Source organism: Geospiza fortis, unplaced genomic scaffold (assembly GCF_000277835.1).
Source record: "Geospiza fortis unplaced genomic scaffold, GeoFor_1.0 scaffold130, whole genome shotgun sequence".
Classification (NCBI taxonomy): domain Eukaryota; kingdom Metazoa; phylum Chordata; class Aves; order Passeriformes; family Thraupidae; genus Geospiza; species Geospiza fortis.
In genome coordinates, this window is record NW_005054300.1 from 132,240 (window position 1) to 148,978 (window position 16,739).

Below are 16,739 nucleotides of genomic sequence, written 5' to 3' on the forward strand. Positions count from 1 at the left end.
GATGCTGAAATAAATCACTTTTATACTGATGCTTTATTTTAGTGCTTAAATTGTTAAAACTTTTGCCACATAGCTTTTATAGCTGCAGGGTTTCAAGAGCCAGGGTAGGCCTTTTCCAGGTCACATTTCTCTTGGAAAGGTACAGTAAATCTTTGGATGTCACTTGGTGGTGTGAAGAGGGACAGAGGGCAGAGGGGTCATTTGACTTTGTAAGGATTTTGTGAGGAGATCTGTGCACTTTGATACACGGTTTTTGAGAGGTCTGCTCTCTGCACTTGGGGAACATGGGGAGCAGGGTCAGCTACACTGAAAGAAACCAATCTGATCCAACACCTTCCAGGTCAGAAATCAGATTTTTCAGTTGTGAAAGGAAAGGTGGTTTTAATTTAGGAAAACGATGTTATTAAGCATAATGCTAAATCACTGATTTTATCAATAACCTTGAGATCAGTGATAAAATCATTGATTTTATCAATAACCTTGAGATTATAAAGATGAAAATGTAGAGTGAACCCCAAAAGTTAGGCAGTTACATTTATAATAATGCAGAAAAAATGTCCAAAATTACAAATCTCATGTCCTGAGTTAAACTCTAGTTCTGTGCATTTCAACAACCACAAAAATAAGCTGATATATGAAAAGTGTTGACACTGCAGATATCAAAAGACAAAGCATGTCCTGGAGAACTGCCATTATGTGGGTAATACCAACTTCATAAACTGCAGCTTATGAAAATAAATTGTTGCTCAAAATCACTGTCTGTGGAGCAACATGGCAGCCTAGATCAAGGTCTACAAAAATATCTGTAGTAATTTATATTGGGTTAAGAGTATCCAGACATATTTGCACCTTATTAACAAACTGGTAAAATACTACAGAAATAACATATATTGATATACCTAAATACTTTAAGGATTAAAATGGTTTAAGGTAGTTTTAAATTGGGTAATTAAAAGCTAAACAGATTTGAGACTGTTTGTAGAGAGTGAATGTCCCAAATATTTCAAACCTTGCTTCTCTAGCAAGAAGGGTTTTGTACTGTTTAAGGCATTGCTTAAGAACCAGCAAGACCAGTGGTTGTTAAAGAGCTTGTGAAATGCATATTAATCTGAAATTACTAGGTGCTAGCATTCAGAAAGAGCAGAAGTGAATGTGAGTTTCCTCACACAGTCTACTATGAATAAAGTATCTTCTAGAAGTGTTGAAAAAAAATTTGAATATTTCTTTCAGTTTTAGTCATAAATGTATTTCTGTAAGGTGGATAAACATGTATGATGATTTATTTAAAGTCTTTCTGTAAATAAAGAAATATATTAGTTATCTAAACTAAATGTAAGGCCTCTTTCTGTCTCCATGTAATGGGTGCAGCTGACCTTGGAATTTATTTCCTACTTCTACCTTTTTAACGAGTCAGGATCTACTTGCAGTCTTAGTGGAAAAAAATAGTCCATGTTGCACCATGTATTTGGTAAGGAGTGGATGCTTTAGTCAGAAGCTTGGGCATAGGATGAGTGATGAATGCAATGTAATTATTTTATCTGGTAATTTGGATACCCAGTCCTGACAGTCCTCCTTGTCTTTTTATTTCCTTCCAATAAGTTCTGTTTCCTCTTGTGTGCACAGTTATAAATTGAGTATCTGTCTGTGGTCTTCAGCATGAAATCCTTTTGTAATCTTTGTAATCTGCAAACTAAATTGATGTTATCACCCATTTTGCATATGGGAAAACAAGAGCAGAAAGGTGAAAATACTTGCCTGAGGCCACAAAATGAGTCATTTGCAGAGCTGAAGTTTCCAGCTCACTACTGGGGATAAAAAAACTTTTGTAACTAGATCTATATATGCCATGTTCTTTCTTCCCTAAGAGATGAGAAAACTGTGAGCTACTGCAGAGGAGGCCTGCTGGAGAAGAACAAGGAGTATTCACTCCAGATGTAGGGTGCCAAAAAGGGGTTTCCATAGCAACAGTGTGACAACAAATACACAAAATCATGAATTGTGTAAAACAGAAATTGCCAGTGCATTTGTGTAAGTTAATTTATCTTCTGTCTTTGACCTTTAGGCAAAAGTAGACAATGAAATCCTTGATTACAAGGATTTAGCAGCCATTCCCAAAGTCAAGGCCATTTATGACATTGAACGTCCAGACCTAATTACTTATGAGCCATTCTACACCTCCGCCTACGAGGACAGACAGGAGAGACAGAGTCTTGGAGAGGTAATGACCCATTACCAGCACCTCATTCTGCTGTGCACTGCATCCAGAGCCTGCTTTGCTTCCCATGGGCACTGCTGGAGGTGGCTGCTGCTGCTGCTGCTCACACTGCTTTGTGTCTGTCTCATCTGGGGTACGGGGAGCGCTCATGGTGCTGCCTCACGTGCAGGGCTGCAGGGTTAGACACCTACATCAGCACAGGGGCAGCTCTGCAGGCTGTCCCTGTGTGCTTCCTCAGAACTCCCATGGATATCTAATCTTTGGGAATGGCAAGGCACGTGAGGCAAAATCCAGTGAGCTGTTGTGCTGTGGAGCACCAATATTCACAGGAGGATAGGAGGAATACCGTGGTATTCTGTGGACTAGGAGTAGCAGGATACTTATCTCACAGAAATATGTATTACCAGAGCACTTTGCCAGACAAACTGGATAAAATTGTGTCAGGATGAAGTGCTCTTCCACCTGGAAAAGCAGGTTAATTGTGTTATACAAATACCTGCCTCACATTTGGACCTGCTGATATTTAGTAAGAGTTCTTGTATCACGCAGCAGTAAGAAAAAGCTATGTCATTTATTGTTCTAAACTTGTATGTGAAGGTGTCTTTCAGATTGGTGGTCCCCAGTTTTCTCAGGTGAATTTCCATAGCTGCAATTTCTATTTACATGATTCCAGTGCAGTCTGTGGAGCAGGCTTTGTCATGTAACACCATCTGTCTGTGAATCAGACTTCCTGAATGCAATTCTAAATGGACGTGGAAATGGATTTACTGCTGCAATCTCAATGACCTGACTGTAACTGAATTGAGTATGAAGATAAATTGAAGAAGAAAGAATTACAGTAAATCATTCAGGCACCAGTGGTCTGTAGATCACCACCTCAGTGTGACTAATAATCTGTTTTCTTATCAGTGTTCTGCCCACCAGCAGGTCAGAACTACATCAGTTTTTCTCCTTTGTTCTTAAATGTTTTATAGAGCTAATTTTTTAAATCATGAATTGGAAATTCAGCCCAGGAATGAAATAAGAGATTAACAGGTCAGAACATTACAGAATTTCTCCCCTCCCATTTATGTTGGTAGTGAATCCAGCTGGCATCTGGTTCAAAACCACTGTGAGATGCATTGGTGACCTCTGACCAGTTCCAATAGGCCTGACCCTTTCCACAAAACCTGCTACAAACACATGTCTCTTGTTAGTCACACGAGGGGAACTAATCTCACAGAGGAGGTGAACTACATGTTAATCCTTAAAGGGGAGCTTCTTACTGACAAAGTAGTATGTTGGAAGCTGATAAAGCAGTATGGTGTAAGTTGTCTGCTTTTATGCTTGTTCTGGGAATAAGCAAAAGCCTTTGGTGTTTTCTTACACCATATTTTCACCAGCATTAAATTCAGTGAATTTCTAGTGACTACAGAAATTTTTTCTGGAAACAGAAGGGGCTCTCACCTTCTTTTCAGAAGACCTTGGGTTTTCACCCAATGCTGCTGCTGACTTCTGTCACCTTGGGCAAGTTACCTCACCTCTTTGTATCTGTTTCTCATCCCTTCCCTTGCCCTAATGAGAACACAAGCCCATTGGGGTGGAGCGATCCCTTACCCTGTGTTTGTGTTGTGGTAATCAAGTGACAGCAGTCTTGGTATGACGTACATCAGTCCCCATGATCTTTAAAAAGCAAAGAAGGCAACTTGTTCAGTTATGCAGTGATTTATCTGCATTCTCTTTGCAAAGGGTGTGTACGTGGTGCTGTTAAATAAAAGGGGACCCTCAGTTTATGCATGAAGAACTAGAAATGCCCCTCACTGTGGTGGTGTTTGCGGGTCCCCAGGACGAGGGAAGAGATGAGAATCTTGATTCCATGTTTCAGAAGGCTGATTTATTATTTTATGATATATATTATATTAAAAGAAAATTATATATTAGAACTACACTAAAGAAGGAGAAAGGAGACATCAGAAAACTAGAAAGGAATTATAATAAAATCTTGTGACTGACCATAGTCCTGACACAGCTGGACCTGTGCTTGGCCATTAATTAAAAACAATCCACATGAGACCAATAAAAGATGCACCTGCCACATTCCACAGCAGCAGATAATTCCTGTTTACATTTCATTTCTGAGGCCTCTCAGCTTCTCAGGAGAAAAATCCTAGCAAAGGATTTTTCAGAAAATATGTCTGTGACACCTCACCATGATTTAAAAAGGAAAAAAAAAATATCAGCAGTCTCAGCAAAGAAAGATTTTTGGGTGTACTAGGGAAGATGCACAGAGATGGACACAAACCATAATTCTAGGGAATAGGCTGCCAGAAAGTGATAGAATGATAGATTTTGGGCACAGAAGTGAGAAAACAGTGTGGCAGTGAGCAGGGCCGGCTGGGGTTTTGCTCTCTGCAGGGCAGGGCCGGGCAGGGCCGGGCCGGGCAGGGCTGGGCCAGGCCGAGCAGGGCAGGGCAGGGCCGGGCAGGGCTGGGCAGGGCAGGGCAGACAGGGGAAGGCAGGGCAGGGCCAGGCCAGGCATGGCAGGGTCCCAGCCTCCGGCCCTCCCTCACCCGCTCATCCCGCGCTGTCCCGGCGCCCTCTCGCGGAGAGCGCGGGCTGGCTCCGCCTGTCGTCGCCCGTGGAAACACAAAGCAGATCGAAAATTACTTGTTTAATTACATTAATTAATTAAACTTTCCAGAAACTGCCAGGTATTCAGGTTCTTCGGGACCTGTCGCTTCTGCCTTGCAAGCAGCAGCCTGGTGAACACAGAGGCCATCTGTTCTCAGTTCCAGCTTTTGTTGGGTATATATTGAGAAGTAGCGCTTTATGTCCTTTATTTCAAGTATTCTGTTTGTTGAAAGCACTAAATGCTCTGAAACACCTTTCACTAAAGAAGCAGACATGAAATGAAAAAAGGATTTTTTGTAACATGATAGATGATTCCAAGTGGAACAGGGAACCCACTTGGTAGTTCAGTTAAGGGCAGCTAAAATAGATCAGTGTGACATGCAGAACGACACCTGTAAAAGTTAGCAGAAATTTCCCAGACAACAAAATTACCTGTGTGGCTTCAGGTATTAGAGGAAACTCTGAGATCACAAAGGAATAGAGAATTGAGCCTGTTGCAGTAGAAATTTTTAATATAAGTTTGGTCAGAACAAGTCCTCTTTCTCTTCCCCTTCCCCTTCTGGAGCCATCAGTGTATTTCCACTTGCTTGCTGTTCTGGGATGGAGCTGCTTTTCTCACTCACCTGCACAGTGTGTTTCAAACTGATCATGGTGTGGTGTTTTGTGATAGACCAGGTTTTGAAAGACCTGGAAAAGCAAACATACCTTGGCAGCATTCGAGTTTGAGATCTGACAGCTCACCTGTGCATGATGAAACACAAACTTGGCTGCAGAGTGAGCTTCCATTCCCCAAAAAGTCACAAGGCAATGACAGCTAGTGATAGAGTAAAAATACATGAAAGGAAAAATACCTGGATTCAGCATGCTACTCTCTGGGCTGCCTTCCCAGTCTTAGATTCCTGTGACTACTTTTTACTGTAGCCATTACCTCAGCATCCAGGTAACCCCAGCAGATGATAGAAATTCATTTATTTAGGGTAACACATGAATTGCTGGGAGAAAAATGTGAGAATGCACCTCACAACATGTGCTTTTTTCATTCATATTGAAAGTTTTAGGTTAGCTCTCAGTTTTTATGGAGAATGTTGTTCCAAAGCAAGGAGGAAGGTGGAGCAAAGTTTTTACAGCTGCTGCTGTTAGATGAACTTTGATGGAAAGTAGCAAAAGCAGTTTTAAACACCTTTATGGAAATTTGCTGAAAAGTTGTTGTTCTCTATCCAATAAAAAACGTTGCTCGTTTGTTTGGATTCTTAGCATTCCCAGTGTCACCAGCTCCATGAGGGTGAATGGTCTCTCAATCCAAAATCTACCAGCTGGATATTACCAGAAGCTCTGCATACATTTTACACTACTGCTGTTGTACATTAGTGTAGCAGTTGGACCAGAATCAGCTGTTTGGCTTCTGAGATATTATCTTAATAGCTATATAATTCTATAATTGTGGTCTTATTTAAAAGCATAATCTCTTGCCCAGTTTACTATGACAAATAATATTGAAGTTTTGTGCACAAAGGAAATAATTAAATCCTGATCTCCCAGCTTCACATTGCCTGGTGGTTGAAGAGCACATAACTGGTAATTACACATAGCCTTTATTCTTGTTTGTACCATCAGCATATGCATAATCATATGTTTCTTCTAAAGGCATTTCTTGCCTCGGTTTTCCTATGTGTTACAGAAACTTCTCATAATATTGTGCATATTTCTGCCCACTGGCCTTTGTGCAGTTCTTTCAATACACATGCTTGTAATTCCTGTCTGTTCTCCTTATGTAATGGAGCAACACAGAGATTTAAAGGAGGTCACATCAAAGAAATGTTAATGACAACTACGTGCTCCTTTGCATGGGTATGAAATGTAAGGCCTTGGGGAGAAGCACATTTTTGCCAGAGTATGTGCGTTGGAGGGAAAACATGGTTCATCCTGAAAGATATTCTGGTTTTCCATGCAAAGCTCTGAGTTAAGTTTATTTACTTTTGATTTCCATTTTAAAGATTTCTTCATGACAGGCATGGTTGTTAAATTAATAACTCTTTCTGATTTGATCTTTACAGCTATGTTTTAATTACCACAATGATTAGATGGCTACGATGATCTTGAATTAATAACTGAATTAATCACACTTAAAAAGATTCTGCCAGAAACATTAAACGTCAGTGATTTATGGACGAGTCCCTGAGCTATGTGGAAAAAGCAGGTTCCAGTGCTGGAATGGTCTCAATAATTTCTGCATTGCCACTTTACACTGTCATATGTCAGAGTACCTGCAGCAATGTTTGGATTACCATTTTCTGGCCCAGCATATGCAATGATTTTTCATAACTTTATTTTTTGTCTTTGCAGTCTCCAAGGACTTTATCACCCACCCCTTCTGCAGAAGTAAGTTTGGTGGAACCTTTGGGGGCAGTGTCCTGCTGTGATTGGAATTATTCCCTCAGCCAGTGCAGGCGTTGGGTTTGTTATCAGTCAGATCCATCTCTGCCACACAGGCGTGTTTTCTCAATGTTGAAACTTAACAAAAATTATTTCTAAGAAGGAAACATGAAGCTCTTATTGTACAAGGAGTGGAGCTGCAACTCCTCCCACTAAAGCAGAGCCCTTTGTCCGGCAGGTGTCGTGGCACAGGCAGATTCAGGTCGCGAGAGCTGCAGGATTTACAGCAGATAAAATGCTGCTCTAAGCATCCAAATAACAACCCATATTTGCTGCTGAAACATTTGCAGTTTTGTCTTGAAAAAAACATAACTATGGTCTGGTTTGGTTTTGCTTTGCCAGAAGAGTGAGTTTGAACATCATAATAATTTAGAAGAGTTGGGAAGTCATTTGTCAGGATACAATCAATGCCCTTGCAGAATCATTATCATTGCATTATCCTGCTTCTTATTTGCAACATAAAAGTATAAAAGCTGTACTTACTGCTACTAGTTAAAAATTAAGGGACTGCAAAATTTCTTGTAAATCTTCATGCATTAATCAGTCCTTTCCCTTTTGTCCTGGTTTAGTTTGCTTCATGGAGGGGTAGGGGGGTGAGGGTGTTATTTGTTTTGAGGTTTTTTGTTTGTTTCTTTTATTGACCTTTGTACCCCCAGGAAACAAAGTAAACTGAATTTTGCTGTACAAGGTGTCGTGTTTTCAGAGGCGTGGGAAATCTGATTTGAATATAAATACCTGCTGATACAGCTGGTGACACATGGTCACTTTAGCCAGAAAGAGCTCTGTGCTGCAGCTATTGAATTCTTGCTGGTCTCCAAGCTCCATTAGCTTGCTGATGGCCAGTTGATGTGTCTTGTGCAGGACACTGCAGGACACACATGCTCTGGATGCAACTTCCCTTATGAAGTCAGGGAATGTGGGCAAATCTAGGATTATTACAGAGCTTAATAGAAATTACAGTTGGAGTTGGAACCTTCCACGACTGAATTCTGACTACAAAAATGGGTTGGAGCAGATCCTTGGAGAGCAGTGCTAATGAAGTAGGTTGAAAGCTTAAGGGATGTTGCTATTTCAGTCGCTTCTGCTGATGCCTTCAGATCCACAGAACTTAAGTGCTGCTAAAAATGTGTTCTGTGCATTTCCATTTACCAGTGGCTGCCTCTGTCCTGCAGGGCTACCAGGACGTTCGGGACCGCATGATTCACAGGTCCACCAGCCAGGGCTCCATTAACTCTCCCGTGTACAGCCGCCACAGCTACACCCCCACCATGTCACGTTCCCCCCAGCACTTCCACAGACCTGGTAAGGCCAACTGCATTGCAGATCCATGCAAAAATAATGTTTCTTTATTATGCCACTCAGTGGTGCAGTGAAGCACTTCTTTCTCTTAGAAGTGGAAGTTTAGGATTGCAAAATTTTATATATATTTTAATGTCTCGTTTTCTACCTGTTTTTTTGTTCTGGATTGACACAGTCTTTTTGCACTAGGCTTACTGTTTCTTGCATCATAAATATGCATCTTCTGGTTTTGTTTCCAATCAGTTCTTTTAAAAATAATTGTGTGTGTCTGAAAGCATGCAAAAATTTGCAGCAGTGAATTGCAAAGTTCATTCTGGCATTTGGGAAAAGTATCACATATTGGAAACAGAAATTATGGCTTGACTGTACAGAAGTTAGTAATTCAGGTTTACTGCCTTGTAAAAAATCCCTTTAAAGCTTGGTGCAGCCATAGAAGCTCATATTCAGAAGCCAAACACCCATATGTTCCAAATTGCCTGTCATTTTTTAAGACATGGACTCAGAAGGTGTCTTTTTAATTAAAGCTGTAGGCAATTGCCTGGGAACACTTGAAAACATGCTTTATTTTCTGGTTTAGCAGTGATGTACAAGTCCTATGTACAGTATAGAAAATGTACAGGTCATTCAGGTTCCCAGTGCCTTCTAAATTACTGGTTATGTATCTAAAAACAGGATATGAAAATGAACTATTCATCCACACCCAAAATGCATAAAAATGTATGGCTAAATGCTACTCATTGAAGACTTTTCAAGACTGATTTTATTGTGTATGGTAATGAATTAAATCTTTGTGATCTGTTTTTAAATTAATTGATACAATTGCATGGTTTCATCTTCCTTGGTGATTACAGCTGAACAGTTGGGATGCCAAAAGCCCATATGCAATAGGAGCTGCATTTTTAAAATTAAAGATTTGTAATAGAGCCACCACTGTGGAACTTGAATGCTGTAGCCATTTCCTAATGGGGGTGGGCTGAAAGCAGCCAATTGTGTCTGTCAGTGAATGCCTTATTTAAGGGACCCAAGGGAGGTGGGACAGAAGCAAATTGTGTCTGATACTTAGTGCTGACAACATGACTGTGTTTTAAGATGATGTTACAACTGAAACTGAAAGAGACTTGAAAATGTGAAAAAGCTGCAAACTCTGTCCCTTGGTTCTCCATGTCTGAGGGGATTTTTCCATTTTTATCTGTTGTCTCAAGGATATGAACAAATCCAGGCCCTATTCCAGACTTGACTGTGATTGAGTATTACGGTCTGTGTTCAGTCAAAGGCCTTCCCCAGAAGCAATCTCTGCTTATGTAACTCTTGTGATGGGCAGATGGGCTCAAGCCAGACTTGTGATCCAATGTAAAATCTTCCAAAGTCCACAGCCTGAAGGATTTTCTGGAGAGATATTTGTTCAAACTTACCTATGTTCAGATGATCTCATCTTGGGCTCACCTGTTACTGATCCTCATATGACACAGAAGTAATTCTGTATAATTTGTCATTTGATGTTTCCTACCCTGTTTTGGGGTAATTGTTAAAGCTACTTTAATAATTTTCCTACAGTAATTATTTATTGAATAATAGCACAAACATATGTGTTTTTTTCCTCCTAATAGCACTTCTTTTCATCACATTATTTTGCAAGAATAATTTCTCTCTGCATAAACCCGGTGGCCCCAGATCACTCTCTTTTGCTCCCAGCTAGCCCTTGAGAGAGAAGTGAACTGCTGTACTGACGTTGTCAGGTTAAGGTTCTTCAAAAATCGAGTGCTACAAGTTCTGAAAAAGTTTGCAGCCTTTTCCTCCCCTGGTGCCCTAGCTGATGTTGGCAGCATTTTTGGAATGTCTTAAAACAATAGAAAACAGCTTGCATGCCTCTTAACTGACATTTTTTGGTCAGGGACTTTTCAAACCAGCTGCTTTCTTAACTAATTGAGCGTCAATGTTTGTGATGTTTGCATGCTGGTAGCGGGCTACTTTCTGGTAACAAGGCATTGCTCAGAAGCTCATTAAGCCAATGATGTTATGCTAAATTAGCCATGCAGTTCAAGCCTAAGCCTCTCTTCTAACACTTCCTGTAATTTTGTCTTAACATTTACGGGCCCTTTGGTGCGTCTTTAACCGTTCTGTTGTTTTTTTTTCTCCTTCCTTCTTTCCAGAATCCTAATTGTTCAATGCCTTTTTTTTCCCTGCTTCCTTCAAAGCCTCCTTCCCTGCCTGTCTCTTATTGCTTTTCTTTGTCTCCGTTCTGTCCTGCCCCTGCCTCCCCGTGGCCGCAGAGCTGCTGGCTCTGGGCGCGCGGCGCGTGGCACCCCCGCGCTCCAGCGGCCCCGCGCTCCATGACTCCCGCCCCAACTCCCCATTCCGACACCACTTCATCCCCCATGCCAAAGGTAAGGAGCCAGGCCTCTCTCCAGGGAGTTCCCTCCAGGCTGGAGGCCTGTTGGCGCTCTGGCAGAGCTGTGAAGGCGTGGCTCTGGGAGGTTGCCAATGGCTGTGTAGCTGAGCATGCCTCGAAATGTGCTGCCGCACTCAGAACTATGTTTAGAATAGACATAATGTCCTTTTTTTGGAGGAAATATGTCATTTCTAAGGGCCCTAGTTGAAGAGTCACCAAGCTTTTACCTGGTAGAAATACACAGAGAAGCATTGTCATTTATTACTCAGAACCTGTGTGTGCTGAATTTAGCTTCTTTCTAAAGCAGTACACAACAATCCCTTCAGCAGGTAGTTTATCAAATTTAATTATTACTTCTCCATTCTTAAAACATGCAGTGAAAATTTGATTAGTTAGTTTATCAAATTTAATTATTACTGCCCCATTCTTAAAACATACAGTGAAAATTTGATTACAGCATTGCCTGAATGAGAGCAAGGTGATCAAAACTATGAAGAAGAAAACCCAAAAGAGATTATATATAAAGATGAATGGCAAAAAGGAACGTAATCTTTGTTATTCACCTTGGCAATAATTAGGGTCCAACAAAGTAAAATTAAAATCTCTAGGCCTCTCCTCAAGTAGTGCAAATCAGCAGGCTCTGCTGAAGGCAGTAGCACTGCAAGGATTTACGTTATTTGAGGATCTGGTCTTCTTTTCAATCTTTTACTTTCCATGATTTGATTTGGAGGAGGATTCTTTTTTCACTGTGTCCCTTCAAGGGACTCATTTAGCTCAGTAAGGTTTTAGTTTTGTTTCTTGCTTTTTTGTGAACGTGGTTTTACTCTGAGTTCTATTGGAGCACTTGGCTGGGCCATCTCTTCTGTTTGGGGGGAGAAGGTCATAGCTTATATCACCTACAAGAGCTTAAAAAGACAAAGCTGGGTAAAGAGTGATCAAATACTGGAATCATCTGCCCAGGGAGGTGGTGGAGTCACCATCCCTTGATGTGTTTAAAAAAAGACTGGATCTGGCACTTGGTTCCATGATCTAGTTGAGGTGTTAGAAGATGGGTTGGACTCGATGATCTTAAAGGTCTCTTCCAACCTAGAAATTCTGTGATTCTGTGAAATTGAACATAGATTCCAGTCTGGCACCATTGATTAATATACATATTCATAAACTGAAGTTATTCAAAAGCAGTTGCAAGAAAGTTGTTGCCACGAAGTTTCAAGAGGTGCTGATGGATCTCAGCATCACAGCTCTTCAAGCATTCAGATCACCACCACTAATTTTTCTCTTGCCTTTTTTAAGATGATTTTTGATAATCTGCACTGTCCACTTCTCTCCTATGTCTCTATTTTTAAAAAAATCTCACTTAAAAAGATTGGGACCCTTAAAAATAGCTATACTTCTCATTTCAGCATGCAGTTAATTCATAGTCCTTGCAATTTCAACATTTCTTTGCTGTAAATCCAGATTAATTCTCACACGCTTTCAGGTGGCATTTTCATTCTTTTTCTGTTGAGAAAATAGCTTCTTCAACAGATAAATGAGAAGAACTATTGGAAATCCATGCTTATTGTTTTCAGATTGCAAAGAATCACCTTGGCATGTAGGTCAGGTATCTTTCTCAGTTATTGTTAGAGGAGGCCAAGTGGGATGTCAAGTGCTGTAGACAGAGGGAGGGAGTGTGGTTTTTATCAGGTATGTCCTGAAGGGTGTTGTAGGAATCCTCAATTTTCTGCAGGCCTGGACAGCATTTATGTGTCATAACTCAGCCAAGCTGCTGAAAGCTCAAATTCATATCACTGTGACAGAAGAGGCACCATGTGATCTTTCTAGTGGCTCAGCTTTTCTCACTTGTACTTTTAGCAAGAAGGTGACCTTCATGTTGTTTCATAAGAAAGATTTCACAAAGTAACTTTTGGGGTTTTTCCCTTTAGGAGTAGAAAATACAGGTCATGTCTCAACTGCTTTGGTAAAGGGGCATGATTTCCCAGCAGCATACTGGTAACTGAAGTGTCATATGACACGTTACACCTGTGTTATTCTGTATGCTCAGGCTGGAAAAGAAGACATTTAGACCAGTTTCAGTGTGTTTTCATACAACATAAGGCTTCTTAAAGAAGCATAACGATTAAACCTCATAAACGCAGCCAAAAGTAAAGAAATTGGAGGAGTGAAAGGGGCTAAACACGCCTTTGAGTGAGAGTTTGTTGATGTAATATATATGTTGAAAAAGCTGGAAGAGTTTGTAACGTGCATCAGCTTAGACTTCATTTAATCTAATTTGGACTGTCCATTGAATTTGGTCTTGTCTCAATAAAGCACTGTCTTTGCTATGAAAGAATCAAAACAAGTCCACGAATGAAAGAAACCCTGACCCTTCTGAAATCGGAGACAAAACCCTCATTGAGAGCCAGGATTTCATTTTGCATGCCTAGAATTTTTCAGACGCATTCAAGAATATTGCAAAGCCCCCATAAGATTTCCATGTAAAAGGGTTCCAAAGTAATGTGTATTCCTTTGCTCACAGACCCTCCCATGAGGAATCTGCCCACCTTCATAGAGAATTTGGACCTTGGTTTTCACAGGTTCCCTCTTTCCTTCCCTGAGGCAGGTGTCTGAAATCAAATGCTTTCTGTACCTGGTAAATATTTCCAGGGTTTTGTGGATGCAGGTGAAAGTTTTGCTCTGGAAGACAGTTGTGTATTGGCTTTTCAATGATTTTCAGTTTCATTTGTGAAGTAGAGGCTACACATCTAGACAAGAAGATGTATGATAGTTTGACAAAACCTGAACAGGAGTAAGGGTTTCAGGTGCTGTTGAGCTTGTTTTCCTATGTCTACTCAGAAACAGGGCAACTAAACTGGAATCTGACAGAAGGCTCAGTGTTGGTTGCAAGTTGACAGAAGGCTCAGTGTTGGTTGCATATGGGTTTTTTGGCCTGATTCTGTGAGCTGAGCTTGTGAATCCCACAGTGAGCCCAGTGGTGAGCACTTCAGAAGGCAGCAGGGACCTGCATTACACTGGGCTGTGTGTGGGCAAGCAATTCTATTCCGGGCTGTTAGGGCAGCTTGCCTAACAAATTCAGCTATGGAAAACAACTACCTGATGGAGCAAAGAGAATGAAAGTAAAAAAAGCCTCTGAATTTCCCTTCTGCTGTGCTGTAGTGATTGATTTTTACATTAAGCTTGTTCCATTATCTCTTAACATCCCCCCACCTACACACAGACATATTCAACTTCATGACAAGGGTGTGAGAATTAGTTCTTTCTGCAGTGTTGGTGAGCTGGAGTGCTCTTGTTGCTTTGGGGAGTTAAGAGTAGTTACAGCATATCTGCAACAGTGAGAGCCATTTCTGTGCAGGCAAAGAACCCAGATTTAATGGGTTTTTATGTAAAGCTGCAAGCAGGCTGGCCATGAGGCCCTGGGAGACAGGTAGAGGCAGCCAGGAGCTCTGCTTTCCTCTGTGCACGTGCACATTCTGCAGATGTTGGCACTGCTTCCATAAATTGTGGGTGGTTTTGCAGCTGCATCCCAAGCACTTAAGCCTCGTTATGAGAGTGGGCTCCTCAGGGATGGCCTAATGGGAATCTAAGTGGATGTACCATTCCTTCTTGAACAGATTGGAGGCAATGAGGCTGCCATCCTAGGAAATGTAAAGGGGAGTTATTTGTTACTACTAGCAGGAGTCATTAGGTACCTCAGGAAACAGAAGCCAGTAGAGGCATCTGTAAAGCATCACGTGCAGGATGATACCACAGTAAATGTCTGCCTGCTTCTGGGTGCATTTTACAACATGTACAGTTCTCTCTGAACAAATTATCTGTGTCCCTGATGCAAGACCAGCCAGCATACATTTATGGGTGTGAGCACGCTTAGCTGTATCTAGACGTAGAGGGGGGTCTAAGAAGGGTTTCTTCCCTGTGTTTGTAGTGTTGGTGATAGAAGCATTGCAAATTGAACATGTACACATTTAGGCTACCAGTTCCCAATGGGTAAAATGTATTTGTGACTCCTCTGTTGAGACAAGTCCACAGGTAAATAAATCCCTTTTGTTTTTTCCCTTCTATTGAGTATAGATGCCAAAGGAAGCTAAAAGGCAGAGAGTCATGTTCTCTATAAACAACTAACTGTATCTCAAGACATATTAATACTGATGGGTTTTTTTCCCTTACAAAACAATGATTTTGCTGAAAATTAACTCATAATTTCTCAGTAGAATCAAGAGACATAAGTAAAATCAGGTGAGGTGTTTCACCATCACAATATCTCAAAGGGTGAAGTAGAACACAATATTGGCATTACTAAGTAAAGGGCTATAGATTGAGATAAACAATAATGTTTAACCAATCATTCATACTGCTTTTCAGAGGTAGCTCTTACTGTTACCTAGCCAGAAGCTCAGCATCACTGCACCCAGAATAGAAAACCACCATCAACACATGTGCGTGAGAGAGCATCATGTCATTTAGGGCTGAAATGTCAACATGCTAAACACAGAATTTTGCACATGCATTCTTCTGGACAGATTTTGTATAGCCAAGCTCCATGAACTGGGCATGTAATTTTTAAAACATTCCTATGCAGTGGGTTAACTTGTATACTGCCTGAAGCCTCTGGGGCACATTTCAGCAAGGTTTGTAAAAGAGCTTTTTTTTCCCCTTTAGTGCCTTTTGGATTGATAGATGACTGTTCAAGTGAAAGAGGATTTCTTGTGTTAATTGTAAAGAAAACTTATTTTTTCCTTCTCCCACGGCTATTTCCCCATCCTAAATAGGTAAATAGAGTACTGAGTCTAAGGTTTTGGGTCCTCTAACAGGACACAGGAAACAGGCCTGAAATTTATTTTTTCTTATGTTTTATAGCCCTTCTGTATTTCTTATCATTCTCTCCTCCACCTTCCATTTTTTTCCTGCTTTCTAAATCAACATTTCTAGGGATTTTTAAGCCCTTGTGCATACTTTAAAAATGGAAGGGATTTGATGTTCCCGTACTTTTCACTGCTGGGGTCACTCCCACCCATCTGAAATAAGCACCTGTGTGGATAGTTTCTCTTTGTGTGGGTTTGCTCTAGTTTGAAGAACGGTGCAATAAAAGAGGCAGCTGCATTCTTTCAAGGTACACACACAGAGATGTGAATGGATATCTGGCTGTTAAGTCTTTGTACTTGGAATCCACTATCGTGGTTGGGCAGCAGCCCTGACCCCTGACAAGGCACAGAAACTTTCAGGGCTGTTGGATGGCTGTGGTGCATTGTCAGGAGGCAAAGGGGTAGCCCCAGTAAGAGTAATCCTACAAATGGCACAAACTGTGTGTGCAAACTAGAGCTAAGGTTTTTAGGTACTAGATTCAGCTTTGCTAAATCAGCAGTGGTGAAGTATTGTCATCAGAACCAAATTTGGCATTGACAGAGATTTGGAGAGGCACAAATGAGGTGTGTGCAGCCGCCAGATGGGCTGCACTGCTTCACAAATTATTTTGCCTTTTCAGAATTTTCCTAATTGTGCCTTTTGATATGGACCAAGTGACCTAACAGCTTTTTTCTGTTTCTGGTTTCTGTACACTTTTGGTTTAGTGAACTGTAGTAACTGCCAGCATCTGCTTCTATCTGCTTTGGGTTGGCATATCAACTACTCTGCTCTGTGTTTGCACCTTTTAATTCCAAATATCAATCTCTGTACTAAAAATTCATTGCCAAGTAACCTTCCATTCTTCTTTTCTGACCTGCCCATCTAATCACCAGCTACGAGCGCACAGCTCCTGCCTGCATGCCATCAGAATGAGTCTGAGCTGCTCAAACCTCA

General features: G+C 41.0%; 1 protein-coding gene across 12 annotated transcripts in view; it reads left to right on the plus strand.

Annotated features, from left to right (window-relative positions):
* Window positions 1–16,739, plus strand: part of ABLIM1 (actin binding LIM protein 1) — a 98,921-nt gene that overhangs the window by 61,087 nt on the left and 21,095 nt on the right. For all 12 annotated transcript variants that reach the window (XM_031061190.1, XM_031061193.1, XM_031061221.1 and 9 more), the window contains 3 exons: window positions 2,063–2,218; window positions 7,169–7,204; window positions 8,431–8,560. In XM_031061190.1, coding sequence (XP_030917050.1) covers window positions 2,063–2,218; window positions 7,169–7,204; window positions 8,431–8,560 — 322 coding nt within the window. The remainder of the gene's footprint in view (window positions 1–2,062; window positions 2,219–7,168; window positions 7,205–8,430; window positions 8,561–16,739) is intronic.